This window comes from Mycena indigotica (genome assembly GCF_014461135.1).
Source record: "Mycena indigotica strain 171206Taipei chromosome Unknown Mind.scaff0011, whole genome shotgun sequence".
Lineage (NCBI taxonomy): Eukaryota > Fungi > Basidiomycota > Agaricomycetes > Agaricales > Mycenaceae > Mycena > Mycena indigotica.
In genome coordinates, this window is record NW_023503010.1 from 1,666,608 (window position 1) to 1,683,540 (window position 16,933).

General features: G+C 49.7%; 5 protein-coding genes across 5 annotated transcripts; 4 read left to right on the top strand and 1 right to left on the bottom strand.

The window, feature by feature from the left end:
* Positions 1–1,288: 1,288 nt before the first annotated feature.
* On the top strand, positions 1,289–6,595 carry MIND_01168900 (uncharacterized protein; the record flags this gene model as incomplete). Its single annotated transcript, XM_037368209.1, has 24 exons — positions 1,289–1,575; positions 1,624–1,690; positions 1,742–1,896; positions 1,944–2,915; positions 2,962–3,118; positions 3,169–3,624; positions 3,676–3,947; positions 3,992–4,001; positions 4,049–4,373; positions 4,427–4,636; positions 4,680–4,815; positions 4,871–5,030; positions 5,076–5,153; positions 5,208–5,391; positions 5,439–5,592; positions 5,640–5,681; positions 5,731–5,777; positions 5,824–5,882; positions 5,933–5,944; positions 5,988–6,114; positions 6,163–6,210; positions 6,260–6,285; positions 6,332–6,447; positions 6,496–6,595. 24 exons carry the CDS (start codon positions 1,289–1,291, stop codon positions 6,593–6,595), a joined length of 4,200 nt encoding a protein of 1,399 aa, XP_037215135.1.
* A 797-nt stretch (positions 6,596–7,392) lies between these two features.
* MIND_01169000 (MFS domain-containing protein) lies at positions 7,393–9,390 on the top strand (the record flags this gene model as incomplete). Its single annotated transcript, XM_037368210.1, has 10 exons — positions 7,393–7,596; positions 7,652–7,675; positions 7,722–8,024; positions 8,074–8,211; positions 8,262–8,391; positions 8,445–8,554; positions 8,639–8,706; positions 8,760–8,989; positions 9,041–9,164; positions 9,213–9,390. The coding sequence occupies exons 1-10, from the start codon at positions 7,408–7,410 to the stop codon at positions 9,388–9,390; spliced, it is 1,494 nt and encodes a 497-aa protein (XP_037215136.1). The 5' UTR covers positions 7,393–7,407.
* A 382-nt stretch (positions 9,391–9,772) lies between these two features.
* Positions 9,773–12,283, top strand: MIND_01169100 (uncharacterized protein; the record flags this gene model as incomplete). The annotated part of the gene is made up of 5 exons (XM_037368211.1): positions 9,773–9,915; positions 9,964–10,091; positions 10,142–10,321; positions 10,370–10,733; positions 10,783–12,283. 5 exons carry the CDS (start codon positions 9,773–9,775, stop codon positions 12,281–12,283), a joined length of 2,316 nt encoding a protein of 771 aa, XP_037215137.1.
* Positions 12,284–12,420: 137 nt separating this feature from the next.
* MIND_01169200 (Calcium calmodulin dependent protein) lies at positions 12,421–13,953 on the bottom strand (the record flags this gene model as incomplete). Its single annotated transcript, XM_037368212.1, has 9 exons — positions 12,421–12,525; positions 12,575–12,714; positions 12,762–12,861; positions 12,910–13,157; positions 13,207–13,442; positions 13,494–13,582; positions 13,631–13,708; positions 13,754–13,882; positions 13,927–13,953. 9 exons carry the CDS (start codon positions 13,951–13,953, stop codon positions 12,421–12,423), a joined length of 1,152 nt encoding a protein of 383 aa, XP_037215138.1.
* Positions 13,954–14,953: 1,000 nt separating this feature from the next.
* On the top strand, positions 14,954–16,178 carry MIND_01169300 (uncharacterized protein; the record flags this gene model as incomplete). Its single annotated transcript, XM_037368213.1, has 3 exons — positions 14,954–15,116; positions 15,163–15,412; positions 15,467–16,178. The coding sequence occupies 3 exons, from the start codon at positions 14,954–14,956 to the stop codon at positions 16,176–16,178; spliced, it is 1,125 nt and encodes a 374-aa protein (XP_037215139.1).
* Positions 16,179–16,933: the final 755 nt, after the last annotated feature.

Here is a 16,933-nt window from a genome sequence, read left to right on the forward strand (position 1 = left end):
CTCGACACCCTGACGCTTTGTTCAGGAGAGGAGAAGGTGGCGAGGGCTGGGGTCACCGAGTTGGGTGGTGGGTAATGACGGAGACGGTCAACGTGAGTGTAAGGTGGCAGTGCACCTCGTGAAAGAACGTCATCGGTCTGGAACCTGATAATATGTATGTACAGTCTTTTATACTGACAGTGATTATAAGACGTTAAGTTACCTTGCGCTAAGCTAGGTCCTGGAGACTGGAAATTCGTCACGTAATCTGACAAAAACAAACATGTACAAACAACTGACGTCATATGTGATATGTGATGTACTTTCTTTGTCGGCCCGTCGGAACGCTTGCCTTCTTTTACTTACAGTACCGAGTCACTTGTGCGGGCCCACTGACCATCTTTCAAAAGGTGATGACCTTCTTGTATCATGCTTGCTGATACCAATGAAACCAGCTCTGTAGTCAGGCTGAGAAAAATTTCTAAGGCACCTTACTAAGTAGTATGGATAAGGACTTCATGGCGGGGTACATTGCTCTCAAAAACAGCATCCTTGCGATGATGCAGCGACATCTCGAAGATGCCGTGGCTCTCATCTTTGACTACCATACCCAAAGCCTATCATTTGCGATGAGCCAAGTTCACAGTGCACTCTTGCTGGCTTGTTCTCCCCGTATTCAACCGGACAACAAGACATCACGAAACAACTTCCTTTCTCTAATGGGTTCGTAGTGCTAGATGTCGTTAAAATTGCAGGCCAGGGTGCAGACTATAATCATCTAGTTCCTAGACTTTGCCATCTCAGAATGGACGCAGAATGGTGGGTGTGTTAGATGCTGCAAAGGTCGCACTGGCACGAGCATTTCATTAGTTACCCATGTATATCTCAGTATTCTACATATGAGCGCTGAATGAATTGCGTGTTCAAAATTAAATGTCAATTAGTACTTCAAATGCAGGCCACGCAAGGTCCATGTCTCCCGCGTCACGCGCGCGAGACCCCTTGTACTTATAGTTTCCTTGAACTGGGTTTTCAGTCAAGTGAGAAGCTGTATTCCCTAACAGTCATCGCAAATGTCGATGATTAAACGACTGTATCACTGGTGACTGTGCCGCTTCTGTTCTCATTCAAACTACATAGTACTAGTAGCGGTGCTTTCGTTTCAGCATTCAAGCTTCATAGTGGTCATACTACTTCCAAGGCCGCCGCATCACCGGTCCCTCGATTGCCGGTCCTTGCTCGATCCTTGCTCTGAATCTTCATCTTCTGACGACCTCTACAAAGTCTTCCTCGACGCCTGACATAGACAATGGCTGCAACGCCGAAACGTCGTCTCGTCCGTGTGGCCGATGAACTCGCAGCTCCACCAGACGTTCTTGGAACACTCACTCTGGGAGAAATAGTTTTTGACGTCCCAGTGGCCCAAACTCCCTCTCGTCTCCCTCATCTGAAAGAGCAGGATACTTTGGACATCAAGGACCCCGTGAATTTAGACAATCTCCATTTCATGCTCCAGAAATATCTCCTTGGACAAGACGTATTTCTCGTATCTCAGCCTGGCCCGTATGCGCGTCGTTTGGTGTTAACATTCGCGAGGTGGGTTTCAGGAAACGTCAATCTTTCATTTGAATTGACCAATTCTAGCTTGATCAACTCAGAATACGAATACATTGCGTTGCATCGGGATGTAGGAGAAACAGAGCTCAAACAAGTACGCATTTTTCGGCTGCTAGAGAGAGGGTTCTAAGATGTGGCTACCAAGGGTCGAGAGATCCGCGAAGGCGGGAATCTAGTCTATGTCGACAGCCCCGCTGTCCAAGCGGTGAAGAACGGTCGTCTCTTGATATTGGAAGGGATTGAAAAGGCGGAACGTGGTATCATGCCAGTGTTAAACAATCTACTTGAGAATCGCGAAATGTGAGCCTGCTCATTTTTTCCACCTTTCGTGTTGAGATGCTTTGTAGGAATCTGGACGATGGGACACATATAATACATCCTCATCGTTACTCCCAACTGGACACTTCAACGGACGACGATGGAAAGCTATTTATTCCAGCGCATAAAAACTTTCGCATCATCGCCATCGCTGCCCCGGTTCCCCCCTTTCCAGGACATCCATTGGACCCTCCCTTTCGCAGTAGATTCCAAGCTCGCTTTGTCGATCCCGTGGGTTCGATGTTGACACTCTGCCCACGAAACGAGGGGGAACCGGACTTTGTTGAGACGCGACTCAGGGAGCTTATAGTGTCAACGCAATATGCTTCCGAATCTCGCGATGCTCTGTCCCTTGCCTCACGCAGCGTCCTGTTACCGTTTCCGCAAACGTCACTTCAGAAATTACGTGGACTTGTTAAGGCTTTCCCACCACCACATCCAATTTCGTCTTCACAGCTGACAACGCTTCTCGTTACCATTCACCCTTCTCTAGTCCTCGCACCCTTACAAGCGTGGGCCATACTCAGTCGGCAGGCTCAAGAAGCTGGTCTCCCTCCTCTGGTTAGTCCCAACGTTTCGGACGGGACTGGTCTATTGGGATATAATTTAGCTACAATCACTCGCATCTCCCCTCATGCTGCTCTGGCAACTTTCTCTCATGCCACTCTCGATAACCAGACACTCCTCGTCGCTACGGGTCCTGCTGAGCTTCTTCCATTCCCGCCCCCCACAAAGTTGCCGTTCATTACGTCCAGCCGATTCACGGGGCTCCTTACAAGCCTTGTTCAGGCCCACGCCCTTGGCTGGAATATCTCTCTCATCCCTCCGGTTATGCCTGCCACCGCCAGCTCCAGTACAAGCACGGTTGCTCGCGTGTTTGGGGAAATATTGGGCTACGCACGTGATGCTGAAGTCCTCCATATGTACAAGGAGCTCAGCGGACGTGAATTATACATGCGACGACGCATTCTAGATGGCGGTGCAACGACCTGGGAACCTAGGTCTGTGTTCATAGCCATTGTTATCATCTTATCAAGCGACGATTAGCTCTATAATAACGTCAACATGGGCTGGGAATCTCGTCCACCTCTCGGGTCTTGATGCTATTGGGCCCACCGCGGGATCTTTGGCTCGCTTAGCTCAAGATAAGGAGGCCGATCTATGGGCCGGAAAACGAATTTTGGCTGAAGCATCGCCAGAAGAGGTCAATCTTGGTTCTCGCTACCAGTTGAGCTAACCATGACCTTCATATAGCTCATGGTACCGGACCTTTCGATCGCTCACCCGTCTTTTCGCATGATTGCTACAGCATCTAAATCTTTGCCTCTGAAGGACTGGCTGTCGATCGAACATGCCAATATGTTTTTCACCATATATTTACAGCCTATGGAGCATTCTGAGGAACGAGATATACTTCTGGCTACTGGTTGCGAGGCGCAGGTGGTTGTCCGGCTCTTGAGTTTTGCCGAGCGATATCGAGCCAGCATCTCTGAAGATACAATTCAGAAGAGACGTAAACTGGGGACACGCTCACTAGTGCGCGTTGCTCGGACCTTGGCTTTGGAAGGATCTGCGGTCGACGGTGAAGGCGTCGGAGATCTTCGAACGAGCCTCAATCAAACGCTGCTTTCCGAGTTCCTGCCTTTCATGGAGCGCATGAACATCGATTCTATATTTGACGGGTTGGGAATTGAACGACTTGCCCCAGCCGTGAGTGTGTTTGCCTTCTCTTAGAGTCCATACAATTATCGTTTTCCCCAGTTTCATCCTAGTCCAGTTGTTTCGGACGATAAACTCATTTTCCCCGCTTCAAGCACTAGTGGTGGTGCAAGCTCACCGATCGCTATCCCGCTGTTTAATGTCGCTGATGATCCACATGGCGTCAAATCCCGCGTTCCCTATATGGACCATTTCTACGACAATTCCCTCCAAACTGAACTAATGCGAGACATTGCTGTGGACCTGGAATTACTAGGTGAACACGTTATCCTCCTGGGGAACCAAGGTGTAGGAAAGAACAAAATTGTCGATCGGTATGCATCTCCATCCATCTTCAAATTGTTCTAAGACCAAGTAGACTGTGCCAGGTATCACTCATAGATTATGACACTGGATTGTGCTAACCTGCGACAAGTTACTTGGTAGGCCGCGAGAATACGTCCAGCTCCATCGTGACACCACCGTCAATCAACTCATGTTCTCTACCACACTTGAGAAAGGTGTTATCCAGTATGATAACTCCCCGCTTCTCCGGGCTATTTTGCATGGCCGCCTCATCATTATCGACGAGGCTGATAAAGCCCCAGAACATGTCGTGGCTATCTTCCGCAGTCTTGCCGGCCATGGCGAGCTTACTCTTTCGAATGGCTGCCGAGTTAGAAGAGTCAGAGTTGATGCAAGTGATATTGTTGTTCATCCAAATTTCCGGCTGGTCCTATTAGCCAATCGACCAGGCTATCGTATGTTCCCTCGCTTTCATCGCAGGACCCGCCTGATCACTCTTGCTCTCCAGCGTTTCTAGGAAACCACTTCTTGGAGGTCTTGGGGGAAACCTTCAGCACCCATGCCATTTCGAATCCAGATCAAGCATCGGAACGCCATTTGCTGGCGCAGCTCGCGCCAGGGATAGAACACGATCTCATCGTCCGTCTGGTAGGTGCATTCCAAGACCTTCGACAAGGCTACGAGAGCGGAACCCTGAACTACCCGTATTCCCTTCGAGGTCTGTTCTCCAATTCTGCTGGATGGTGCTCAATTTCAGGTAGAATTAATAAATCTTGTGAAGCATATACAAGCTTTTCCTAGAGACTCTTTGGGTGATGCCCTTCGGAATATCTTCGATTTTGATGTCTACAAGCCGGAAGCTATTGATGAACTGGGCAAAATTTTGGAGCGACATGGGTATGTTCAGTTGAAAGTCCCCCTTCGCTGCCGTTTTTGAATGGTTTTTTCTCAGTTTGAGTGTAGCGCATATAGGACTAGACGCTGCTCGTGAAGCAATCAACAAGAAGATCCAAGATGTCGGCTTTGAACCCAAACAGAGAGAACTCACGGAGCCAAAGGAGGGCGAACATGATGATAAAGAACATTCTGGTGGAAATAGATGGGCGGGAGGAGTACACTCATGTGTTTCTTTTGGTGTCAACTGATTTACAACCTAGACTGGGGGGAGGGATACCGCCGGGCTGGGCGGCCGAGGGGGATACAAGCGGCTATACAAGGGGGGTAATATTAAACAAGTGGGTCACGATTTCCATGCCTCCCACTCGATTGTGACTGGTCGCCATTACTAGGTATCGGACGAGCTCAAGGGGCAAATTCCCTCCCATATTCGCGACAAGGCTCGTGCGATGGCCGCCCAAGAATTAAAGCGCAGATTAGAGGAGCTCGATATGAGCGAAGGAGATGCGGCAGGGTATGGACAGCTTCTTGCGGCAACTTCAGCACATATGGTGTCGTTGTTTGACCTTCTTGAACGCAGGTGAAAAGTACGCTTTTTACTCTCCTTGCTGATGTCTCTCCAGATCTCGCGGCCAAAGAGGAGGAACGCGTATGGATCAAACGTCAAATCGACGGTGAATTGGACGACAGTCGTCTTACAGAAGGACTTACTGGAGAAACCACCGTCTACAAGAGGAGAAGCATGGAGAAACCTGAACTTGGTCGCCCTCAAATGAAGTATTTCTTCCGCCTCCTTCACATAACATGGGATAATTCCTTTTCAGACCGAAACGAATTCGATTCCTCTTCGACCTGAGCGCTTCCATGTGAGTTTTTTTTGTCACATGTTAATATTCTGTTTGACTATCAAGTCAGGTATCGCTTTCAGTATGATGGTCGCTTGCAACGGAGTATAGAAACGGGTGTGTGCTCTAGAAGATGTTGCTGTTCAGAACTGATATGAGCTAGCGGTCATGCTTATGGAAACATTCGATAGACTGTCCCACAAGAACAAATATGTTTGGGATGTAAGTCCATCCTCCTACGCTTTCGTCCCATCGTCTGATTGAGTTTACAGATGTTTGCCCATGTGAGTTGTCAGCTTGAAGGTTATCTCAGCTACACCTTTTTAGTCGGGCGATGGGCCGGACATCCAACTTGTCGATCCCCTCAAGCCACCGAAAGAGATGAAAGACCGATGGAAGATCGTTGAGAAGATGTCCATGATTCCTCAGTATGCGTTTGCGGGAGACTATACTGGTATGTCCTGACACAATGATATCTATCGATTCAATAACTTTATTCCAGTTGAAGCAATAGAGAAAAGCGTCAAAGAAGTTGGCTCCTTCGATGCAGGTTTGTTACTTGTCGAGTTTGTCTCTGGGATTCATCACCTGCCCTCCAGACGACTGGTTTGTTATCGCAATCACAGTGAGCGGTTTCTTTTGTCAAGACTCACCCTCATCTTCTTTTCTAGGATGCGAACTTCGGCCGTTACATGATCAAGCCTGAGGATATCGCACGCGCCATGAATCGTAATCCGAAAGTGCACACGGCTCTTATCTGCATCGGTGAAGGGGCAGAAGCAACCTGGTTTGTCCGGATTGGAATCATATTCGCAACTCTCAGCCCCTCTATTAGGATCCCCTCCGCGATTCCTGGACGTGGATTCCGCTTGAAGAACACGGCCGATATACCAATCGTCTTGCGAAGCATTCTTTCGACGATGGTGGACAGGTAAAATATGCTTAGGTGTCTTGGGACTCTTGGCAAGTCGACGCGAGCACGTGGTTTGTGGCTGTTGCGATTTCGATGGATATTGGGTTGATTAGAGCTCGGAAATCTTTCGCGCGGTTAAAGGGTGTATCTGGTTCGTAATATGGTGGACCTTTTGGTACAACTGCGATGTTGAAGCTCAGATACTAGTACAACTCCTTAGAAGTAAATAATCATTATTACAGTCGCACTGAGTGTTGTGAATTTGTGCTGCTTGAACTTCTCTAAATCTGCTTCCAGTGCCGAGCGGTACCGGCGAATATGTGGATCATGATCCATGATCACTGTGCGGGAGTACCTTCTTATGATCAGCAGCATTGGAACGCAAAAACTCACTTCAAGTTCAAGTTTGGCATCGTGAATGCTAGTGAGCGTGGGTTGAGAGTCAGGGACGAGAAGGTCTAGACGATTCGTGAGAAAGGGTCGGGAAAGGTGCGAAGCTGCTTATATGGTTCCAAATTTGCATCAAGAGATGCCGAAGAATTCAGGCGAATCAGCTTGCTTCGAAAGCGACTGCGATGAGTGCGGTGAGCCCGGCGCTTCTAGATTGCAATGACACCAGGACGGGCCTTGTCAAACACGGCTTCATGTTCCCACCGAGCGGTGAGACCACACCCGCGGGGAAAGAGAGTCTGGGGTAAAGCAGGTATGAAAATTGGCGCATGGGGGCCCTTGATCCCGTGTCATTTATAGCCGAGGGAAGGCATGGAACTCAAGTATATAAAGCTCCAAACAGTGAGTGACAAGTTGACTTTTGTCCGCTTCCCTGCACTCACGATGACCATTTTCTTCGCACCTCTGCGTCTGCCTCCTCGTTCAACTGAGAAGCAAGAGTCAATCGTCCGTTTGCTCTTGGATCTGACCCCACTACAATGGGCCTTCTTTTTTGTTGGCTGGCTGGCGTGGACTTGCGATGCGATCGACTTTTTCAGTGTCTCCCTCAGTGTCCCAGCACTCTCTAAGCAGGTCAGACCACTTTTGATCGTCATAAAGACTTGCATGATAATTTAGAAATACTTAGTTCGAACGCGACACCACCCACATCGTGCGTTTCTTTCGCAGACCTCATTGTTGTACTCACTAGTTGTTAGACTCAAGCTATCACCCTCACCCTGCTCTTCCGCTCGGTCGGTGCTGTTTTATTCGGCGTTTTTTCCGACCGTTTCGGCCGTAAATGGCCGCTTGTTTTCAACCTGATGCTTGTGGCCGTCCTGGAATTGGGGGCTGGTTTCGTCAATACCTTCAGGGAGTTTCTTGCCCTCCGCTCCTTGTTTGGTATCGGCATGGGTGGGATCTGGGGCTTGGCTGCATCCACAGCCTTGGAAAATCTGCCTGTCGGACTGCGTGGTATTGCCAGCGGGTTCTTGCAGCAAGGATACGCTGTCGGTTATCTGGTGTGCTTGTCGTTCATGATTTGACCTAATCTGAATGACAATCAAACAGCTTGCAGCGGTCATTTCCCTCGAGCTTGTACCAGAGGTGCGGCCTGGTTGGCGCGCACTGTTTTGGACCGGCGCTGGCATCTCGGCCTTTGGTGCCCTCCTGCGTGCTGTGCTTCCCGAAAGTGCCGCATTTGAAAAGGTCCGTTGAACTCCTTGGATCCGCTCTATCGTATTGATGTGATTTCGCAGGCGCGCAATGCCGCTGAAGCTCATGGCTTTGTCTCCGAGAAGGAGAAGACCAGAATATTCCTCCATGAGACGAAGGAAATGCTCAAGAAGCACTGGCTTCTCTGCATTTATTCAGTACTCCTCATGACAGGTTTGTCAGTTATGCGACAGCCTAAGGCTCAAGCTTACCTTTTGGTATCCCAGGTTTCAACTTCCTCTCACATGGCTCGCAGGATCTGTACCCGACCTATCTTCAGAAGACGAAAGGCTTCAGCGCCCATTCAGCGACTATCGCCACTATTATTGGCAACTGTGTAAGTTCCATCTTTCGACGGATGTCCGTCCCGAGCTGTCACGTTTGGCATGCTTTAGCTTCTATCTAACCTCTCACAAATCAGGGTGCCGTTTCAGGTGGTGTGGTAGCGGGCTTCTTCTCCCAGTACCTAGGCCGAAGAATTACAATTGTGTGAGTCGCCAGTTGAGAGTCGTGGATCTAGCTGCTTACGATGATCGCATCAGAGCCTGTGTTTTATTAACTGCGGTGTTCATCCCTCTTTGGATCATCCCTAACGATTTCCATGGGCTTGCTGCTGGCGCATTCTGCGTACAATTCGGTGTTCAAGGTGCTTGGGGTGTCATACCCATCCATCTAACAGAAATGGCTCCTCCTGCTTTCCGCGCGACATTCCCGGGCGTTGCGTATCAGCTAGGAAACATGGTGTCATCAGCCAGCGCCCAAATTGAAGCCAGTGAGAGTTCTCTGTGTTCTGCTAATGAAGTGTCACTCATTCAACTATCAGCTGGTGGTGCTCATCTCAAAACGACACATGATGGCAAGGAAGTCCCCGACTACGCTAAAGTGCAAGGCATCTTCATCGGGGTCATTGCTGCGTTTGTAATCTTCATAACCGTCATTGGCCCAGAGTACCATCTTCGCTTTCTTTTGCTCACTTGGTGCTCATGTCTGTCCAGGAACCATTCGTCTTCATTCGAGCTACACAAGGCTGCGTTTGACGCTGGGGGAGGTTCTGATGAGGCCTATATCGACGATGCCGTCCCTGCTCGACATGCGGACCTCGAAGCCAGTGACAACGAGAAGGCAACAGAAGAGAGGTTGAGCACGGACAACGAGAAGGAAGCTCAACAGTGAACTATTATATCTAACAACTACTCACGACTTCGCGGATACGACCAAGCGCGTGGCTAAATATCTAGCTCGATGCGAATGATAAAATGTTGCAGTAAAACCAAACAGTTTATCGAGGGCTGCAAACCCGTTTCAACGGTTTCATCGCCTGTATTATGTAAGTACCAGTCAAGCCAAGAGCACAGTTGTTAGACGATGTAGATGATAGCAACGGACTGATGTTTGGCCCTGTGACAAGAAACCATCTCCCTGTCTTGTTTCTTTCACGAAAGGCGCCGGTCGACTGCCTGCAGCAAGTCTGCATTCCACTCCTTTACACGGGCTTCTCACTTGGACTTGAGATGCCAACTGCCTCTGCCTGAGGTTTCCCGCTTTACCTTTGTAAATGGGATCTCTCTGCTTCTCCTCGGCCTCAATTCTTCGTTGCGAATCTTTCACCACACTCGAGTCCCAGCTACTCATAATTCCGACTGCGTTGGAGCTTTTGTTTACGGCGTCGGTGATATTCAAAAACTGGGGGACTGGTCGGTGAGTTGTCGATTCCTTTGCTCTAATTCCTTTGCTGACAACAAGCAGGAGGCATCTGCTTCTCACAGCCGAAGGATGGACTTACTTCGCGCTCGCCTTACTTGAGTTGCTCTCCCACAACATCCCCGCTGTGCGGGACAATGTTTCTGTGTTCAGTGTAGTGGATATAGTGCTGGGTGCGTTTCGCAAAGTCACTAATAATGCTCATCTGAACCTTTCTTGCTAGGTGCAACTTCTTTTATTCCGATTTTCTTCTACACGTTATTCCTATACTTATTCACACGCGGAGAACTCGTCAATACCCTTCCTCGACGTTTTCAAAACGTCTCCAGCATCTTGCTCTTCTTCTTTATCCCTACCATCGTCGCCGTCAATGAATTAGCATCCTTCATAGGGGTATCCCGGCGTACGCGACCAAAACTCTCGATTGTGCTCAAACACTGACCTTTTCTAGGTACGCTCAACATCGACGGAAAGGAAGTCGTTGCAATCGGCTTCAAGACCTTCAACGACCAACAACTATGGACATTCCTCACAAGCATCACCCTCGCTCTCCTCACCGCCTACCAGGCAATCAACTTTTGCTTCGCCTTCTATCGACTGATCCGAGCATTTATTGACCAACGCCGAATAGAAACAACCTCGACGGACCAAGCTCATCCTATCCGAGGCATTGGATGGATCTCTGCTGCCTTCAAATTTGGAGCGATTGAAACTGTTATCGGTTTTGCGCAGGACAGTGGATTTGGTGGTGCCTTGACCCGACGCATTTTTCGTTTACTGTCGCGCGCGTTCCTCGTCATTGGCGCTATAAAAGGGTCCGAGCACTTTGCAACACTGTTAATCCTCTGTCTGACCATTCCGCAGACTCGATCGTATCGACGACTTCACGGAAATTACAAAGGAATTGAATGCAAATCGGCCTATGCGACGCTCCCGAATGGCCGTTTTGATCTCCAACCCGCGTTTTAGCACCTTTCAACAGTTGACACCAACCGCCTCTCAATTTTACGATGCGAGAAAAGACCTACCTCCGCAGCAACCACAAATGGCTGAATTCTCTCAACTCAGACGTGATGCAACAATCGCCGAGCGACAACCCCCGCAACCTTTGTTGCGAACGATGACGCAAGCTTCACAAATGACGGCTGCTACGCAGTTTACACAAGAGAGCTTGACCCACCTTCGGCCGCGAGAAAGGGTCACAGTTCATTATGGAAGTGGTCTGCCGCCGACTCTGTCCATGCGATTCTCTGGTCTTGATATGCCAAGTCCCGCGGTCATCGCCGAGAGTGTCAAAGCCCGCCCTGTGTCGTCAAGTTGGGTGTCTATCGCACAGTCTTCTCGCTATGCCCCAAGCGCTACTGTCCCTTCATTTGCATTCGATGCACCGCCTGTGCCCATAACATATCCAGAATTCATCTACGGCCCCGGCGTCGAAACGACTCCCCGCCAGCACCAGCGCGCTGTATCGGAATTCAGTGTCCGAAGCTCTACTTATCCTGACTCCTTGCATGCTGTCCACGAGCTGGCGGGTCAATTCCCAGGCACTCCGTTCCAACAATCCTCCCCAATGGTGGAGAAGAGCGAATGGCACGATGATCCTGAGTCACCAGAACCCGTCTACCACTATCAATACGATGGTCAACCAACTTCGCCTGGACGTCCACATGCTTACTCTCCCCCCGTCGTCAACCCTCAGACCCCTCTTCGCCAACATCGGATAACCCAGAGCGATACCACACTGGGCACTTCTCCACAGACGGGTCTCGCCTATCTTTCTCCATTCGCAGAATTGAGCTCTACCCCTGCGACAGAAGTCAGCAGTGAAGATCCGTTCCAGTATGACAATCGCAAGCAGCCTGGCATCGTGCAAGCAGTGAAATTGGAGGATGGACCTCAAAATGGCGGAATGCCATATGAGCGTACATCTGCTGCTCTGTTACAGATGACCCAGCGTGAAGACGTGGATTGGACTCCTGCCGGATTCACTCCTGATATCCTTCCTGCTGCTTCGAATCCATCTCTTTCCTCGCGACGCACCCTGAAGAAGAAACGACAACCGGGCATGACATCTGCAACTACGGACACTTTTGCCAAACCTTGGTTAGAGGACGACCCAGAAGAATACAACAACGATGAACAACGTATAGTTGGTCCAGCGCGCGTCAAGAGCGTTGGCCGTCAGCGGGCACCTCAAAAGGCGACACCTGTTCCTGTCAATACGAAGCATGGCCTAACGAGGGGGAGCGTTTACATCCAACCTATCACTGTTCCTCCTCAAGAATTTCACACGGAGGTGCAGATTGTCCAGGGCGGCAGTAGTGCAGATAGCTACCAGAGTGAGTTTACTGAGAATCGAAACTAGTGTTGGAGTCAATTTATTTTGGGGATCGGTTATATAAATGAAATCTGTGTTTCTCTTGCCTCACATATTGGTGCGACGTGAATAATATAATGCAAGCTTTTCCATACAGCAGAAGATTGTTCATCCTATATCACTACTCATTCGTCCAGATTTGTGCTTTGCAGCTTTGCGGTCACCTCGCCGGATGGCGACGTTGGGGGAGGCGAGCCATCTTCAAGGTGGTGATGGGTAATCGAAGCTTCCTGAAACCAACAAGTCAACAAACAGGCAATAGAGTGAAGCAGAACATGCCTCCATAATCTCCTGCTCGCTCTCTTCTTTATACTGCCGGACATTTTCACTGAGAACCTGAGCCTCTTTCCCAAGTGGGTGCGTTCCAGCTAGCAACGTCATCCTACTGAGGGCACGGATGCTGAACGCTGCTTTCTTCCCTGTGACTTGTTGACGACAATTTACGAGGAACAAGTAAAATACTGACATGTTCGCTTAGCATCAAAAGCTTTCTTGACATGGGGGAGCAAGTCGGTTGGGCCACCACTTGGCGTAGATACGAAATGTGGGGTCGTAGAGGCAAGCCACTGTGATATTGATTGGGATTGCGGAGCGAGGATAGCAGAATGACATACCTTGTGCTCCAGAGCTTCTTGGGCAGTCGGCCGCTTGTTGGGGTCGATGGTTAAGCATGCGCGAACAAAGTCACGAGCAGTTTCGGAGACATTTGCCCAGTACTCCTCCGGCTCGAAGCGATACTCACCAGCGATGATGGCCTCCATTTCAGCCTTGGGAGTGTCACGGTCGAACGGGGTATATCCGGCCAACAAGAAATATGTGACCACACCCATTGCCCAGACGTCAACTGGCTTTGAGTGACCCGCTGTAGTTATGAATGAGTTGGATTGTAGGAGCATTGGGTGGTCACGAACATTTCAGGAAGATTTCTGGGGCCATATATCCCGGTGTGCCACAAACTTCAGTGAGCAAGCTCAACTTCTCCTCCTCCATTATACGACTTAGGCCGAAGTCCGCAATCATGATATCGGCTTCTTCTGCGGGGGTGCGGAATAGAAGATTTTCAGGCTTCAGATCGCGATGAACAATGCCGGCCGCATGAATGTACGCAACGGCCTTGAAGATCGTCCGCAGAAGGTCGGCAGCATCGCTTCAAATGACATTAGCGCAATAATAGAACAAGGATTCAAGGAAGACTTACGCCTCGTAATAGTTGCCTCGAGCACAAATTCGGTCGAAAAGCTCTCCTCCTGTGCACAAGTCGAAACAGAGGTACAAGTTGTGGGAGGTCTGGGTAAGATTACTTTCACTAGACAACATCGGGGCTCATCGACCGACCTCGAAGTAGTCATGCAACGTCACGATGTTAGGGTTTCCGCTCGAGATGCGTTTGAGGACTGCGATTTCGTTGCGGACCTGAACCTATGAGATTCCCGGATAGCAAAAGGAAAATCGGCTTACCATATGCTCTCTGCCCTCCATAAGCTTCTTGTTGATGACCTTGCAAGCATAGTACTTGCCAGTCTTGATGTGGATGGCCTCTTTCACGATAGCATACGTCCCGCTGCCAAGAGTTTTGCCCGTACGATACTGGAAGAGGAGTTAGAACGATTCTGACGGTGGACAGCGAATACCTGGCAGGGAACCGTTGCCGGCGACATATGTGATTATCGCTTGTGGAAGAGTTAGATGGGTGGCTGGGAGTCCGGACGAGAAGGAAAGAGTTGAACGTTGGAAAGGGACAAGCAGAGATTCCAATTGAGAGATATGTCGCACAGCCACTCACGTGTGAAGCGGAGGTCTCTGTCGCCGAGTGTTCTGATTTCAGTTTCTAACTGTTGGCGGGGTCGGAGACGTCGCTTCAAGTTGAAGATTTACTTCAAGGTCCACCATATAAAGAAACGAGCAGAGGGGTTAGTTAGTACCTTGACCGATCTAAATATTCAGGCCCACGCCTTGAGTCAGCTTCAATTCTTCATTGCATGATGCGCAGCAACTCAAGACTCCTGACGCTCAATGACTGGTTTCAGGTCATTTCTGATGGTTGTCCTGTGCACCTATTATAATAGCAATCTGGACTGTTCCTCGTTCAACGCATCCTACGACGATATGACTGACACTTGGAAGTCTTTGGAAGTGTACCGTTACGTGTATTGATATGCTTTCCAATTCGTGACACACACACACACTGCCATCCAATCCATATCAATACAATCAACCTGTAAATTCCTGGGTAATCCTATATACTGGACTTAGAACGACAGATTTACATTTCCTCATGGGAGGACATCGGCGGTCCTCACAGGTATACTATGCCATTCGTTTGGCTGGGATTGTGGACACCGTGACCATGCGTAAGGTTCGGTGGTGTAGTTGGTTTATCACACCTGTCTAACATTGCCTTCGAGTAAATGGTTCACAGGAGGTCCTCAGTTCGAGCCTGGGCCGAATCACATTTTTCCTTTGCAAGTTTATCGCTTGCCGATCTAGCTTGCTTCATATAACTCCTCCCAAGTACTTGTGTCCCAACGTCTGTGAGGGACCATTGCTTTTGGGCACCATTGGGCCACATAATTCGACCTTGAGGTCTTTTTGACTTTAAAGGTTTTCGGGGCTTGCGTTTCCTGATCTGATCGACTACTATTCTGAACACGTGTTTGTATGCCCCCACGCTCACCCCCTTCACGGTCGACACTTTCTCCTTCACCCAAGTCCTCGTCCTATCCGCAAAGCGATGTTGCCACTTACCGTGACCTTCTTTTATTTGAAGAACGACTCAAATCAACTGCTGCTAGTCTGCAGCGACGCAAGGCGCGGTACCAGCGTAAGTTGTCCATGGATTTTACTTTTGAAGTCTCACAAAAACTTAGTATTCCTGATTCAACTATTGTTTGTGATTGCATTCCTCCTGGTGGAAGTTTTGCTTCCGCCAGACATTTCCCTCATTGCCATCCCCTGCAAGCTGGTGTTGCAACGGCTGCTGCCTGATATCTACACATCGGAAACGGAGGTTCGCATTCACCCTTACTTCTCGACCGGCCTTCTGTTTGTGAGCGTCACAACTCTCGCCCTCTTCTTTGCGAGTGGCACATATTCGGATAAAATTGCATATGCCAACAAGTGTGTCGCTTGGCTTTGGTTCTCCTCCTTGCGTCTAACTAACACTTTGGCCAGATATGTCCCCCACGCGAACAAGGCTCTCCGTTCATTCAACATGTATCTCAATGTTCGTCAGACACCGTTGCGAACTAAAATATGGTCCAACCCACTTGCGTTCTTCTTCCCTCGTCCCGTCGAAGATACGCCGACGCCTTCGTCCACGCCTTCTCACTCTCGCACATCAAGTCTTGCATCGACCCCAACTCTGCGTGGTCCCGGCTCGTCAAGCACAATGCTCTTGCAGCTGTCGCCTGTTACTCAGACCATCGTCAACCCATCCACGCCAGTTCCGATTCCTCCAATGCCTCCTACGACCAATCCGCGGGGTGAACTCCGCTTCTCTTCTCGCGTCGATCGGGCGTTCCGCGATGGCTACGAGCGATATCGTGCTAATTTCGAGCGTCGCAGAGCACTTCACGAACAGCAAGCGCGAGGAAAAGTAGGGCGTTGGTGGTGGTGGCGATGGCCGACTTGGTTCTCCTCAAGTCAGCCACCAAATCCACAACCACCTGTTTCGATGGGATCTGATGGAAGAGCTGGCACCCCGCTGCAACCAGCGTTGACAATCACACCTGCTTCCACTCAACAACGACTCGCAGAACGGCGAGGTACACCACCTTTGATGATGGGCGCAGCCACCCCAGCAAATCGTATCCAAACCCGAGCTGCGTCGCGTAGACAGTCCGGGATACCAGACCTCGACGACTCCGGTGTACTACGACGATGAACAAAAAAAACAGTCTGTACTTCCTCATGTATCATCAATACGATAAAATACACATTACAATAGACAAGTAATATAAAACAACTGAAGCTCACATTCAATCAGTACCACCTTCCAATGCTTTGACAATACCGAAGGCAGCTGCTGCCGCGACTCCTCCAACCAAAAGTGTGCTCACAGCACCCCAAACATAGCCCTTCGCACCGATGGCAGCACCAGTCACTTGAGCCTTGACTGCTCCAAAGACGAGCAAAACAACACCCGTGATAATTGCACTCCAAAGCAATGCGACATGAGCGCGAGGGATGAAGAAGTAAGGGATTAGAGGAATGATGCCTCCAATAAGGTAGCCAGCGCCAATGGTGAATGCAGAGATGTACAGGCGACGAGTGGGTACTTCTTCAAGACCAGCACCAAATTTGAGCAGGAAGGGCGTAAGTCCAACTTCTTTACTCCAGCGCAGAGACTCGTTTGACTCCAGATCGTGACGGGTTATATTTGTTCTCGGGCCACCCGGAACTTCAGCTTCGCGGAGACACCTCGCTACAGCGCGGCACGTCTTATCGTCAACGCCGATAGGAGCCAGAACTTCGGCGACCTCCCTCTCCATTTCTCCGTCACAACTTCGAACGACTCGTGCTGCAGTAGTGTCGCGTAGAAATCGGTAATGGTCCCTTTCAGCTTGAGATGCGAGGAATCCGCCAATCCCCATCGAAATGGCACCGGCAATGAGTTCAGCCACCCCACCAAGTACTACA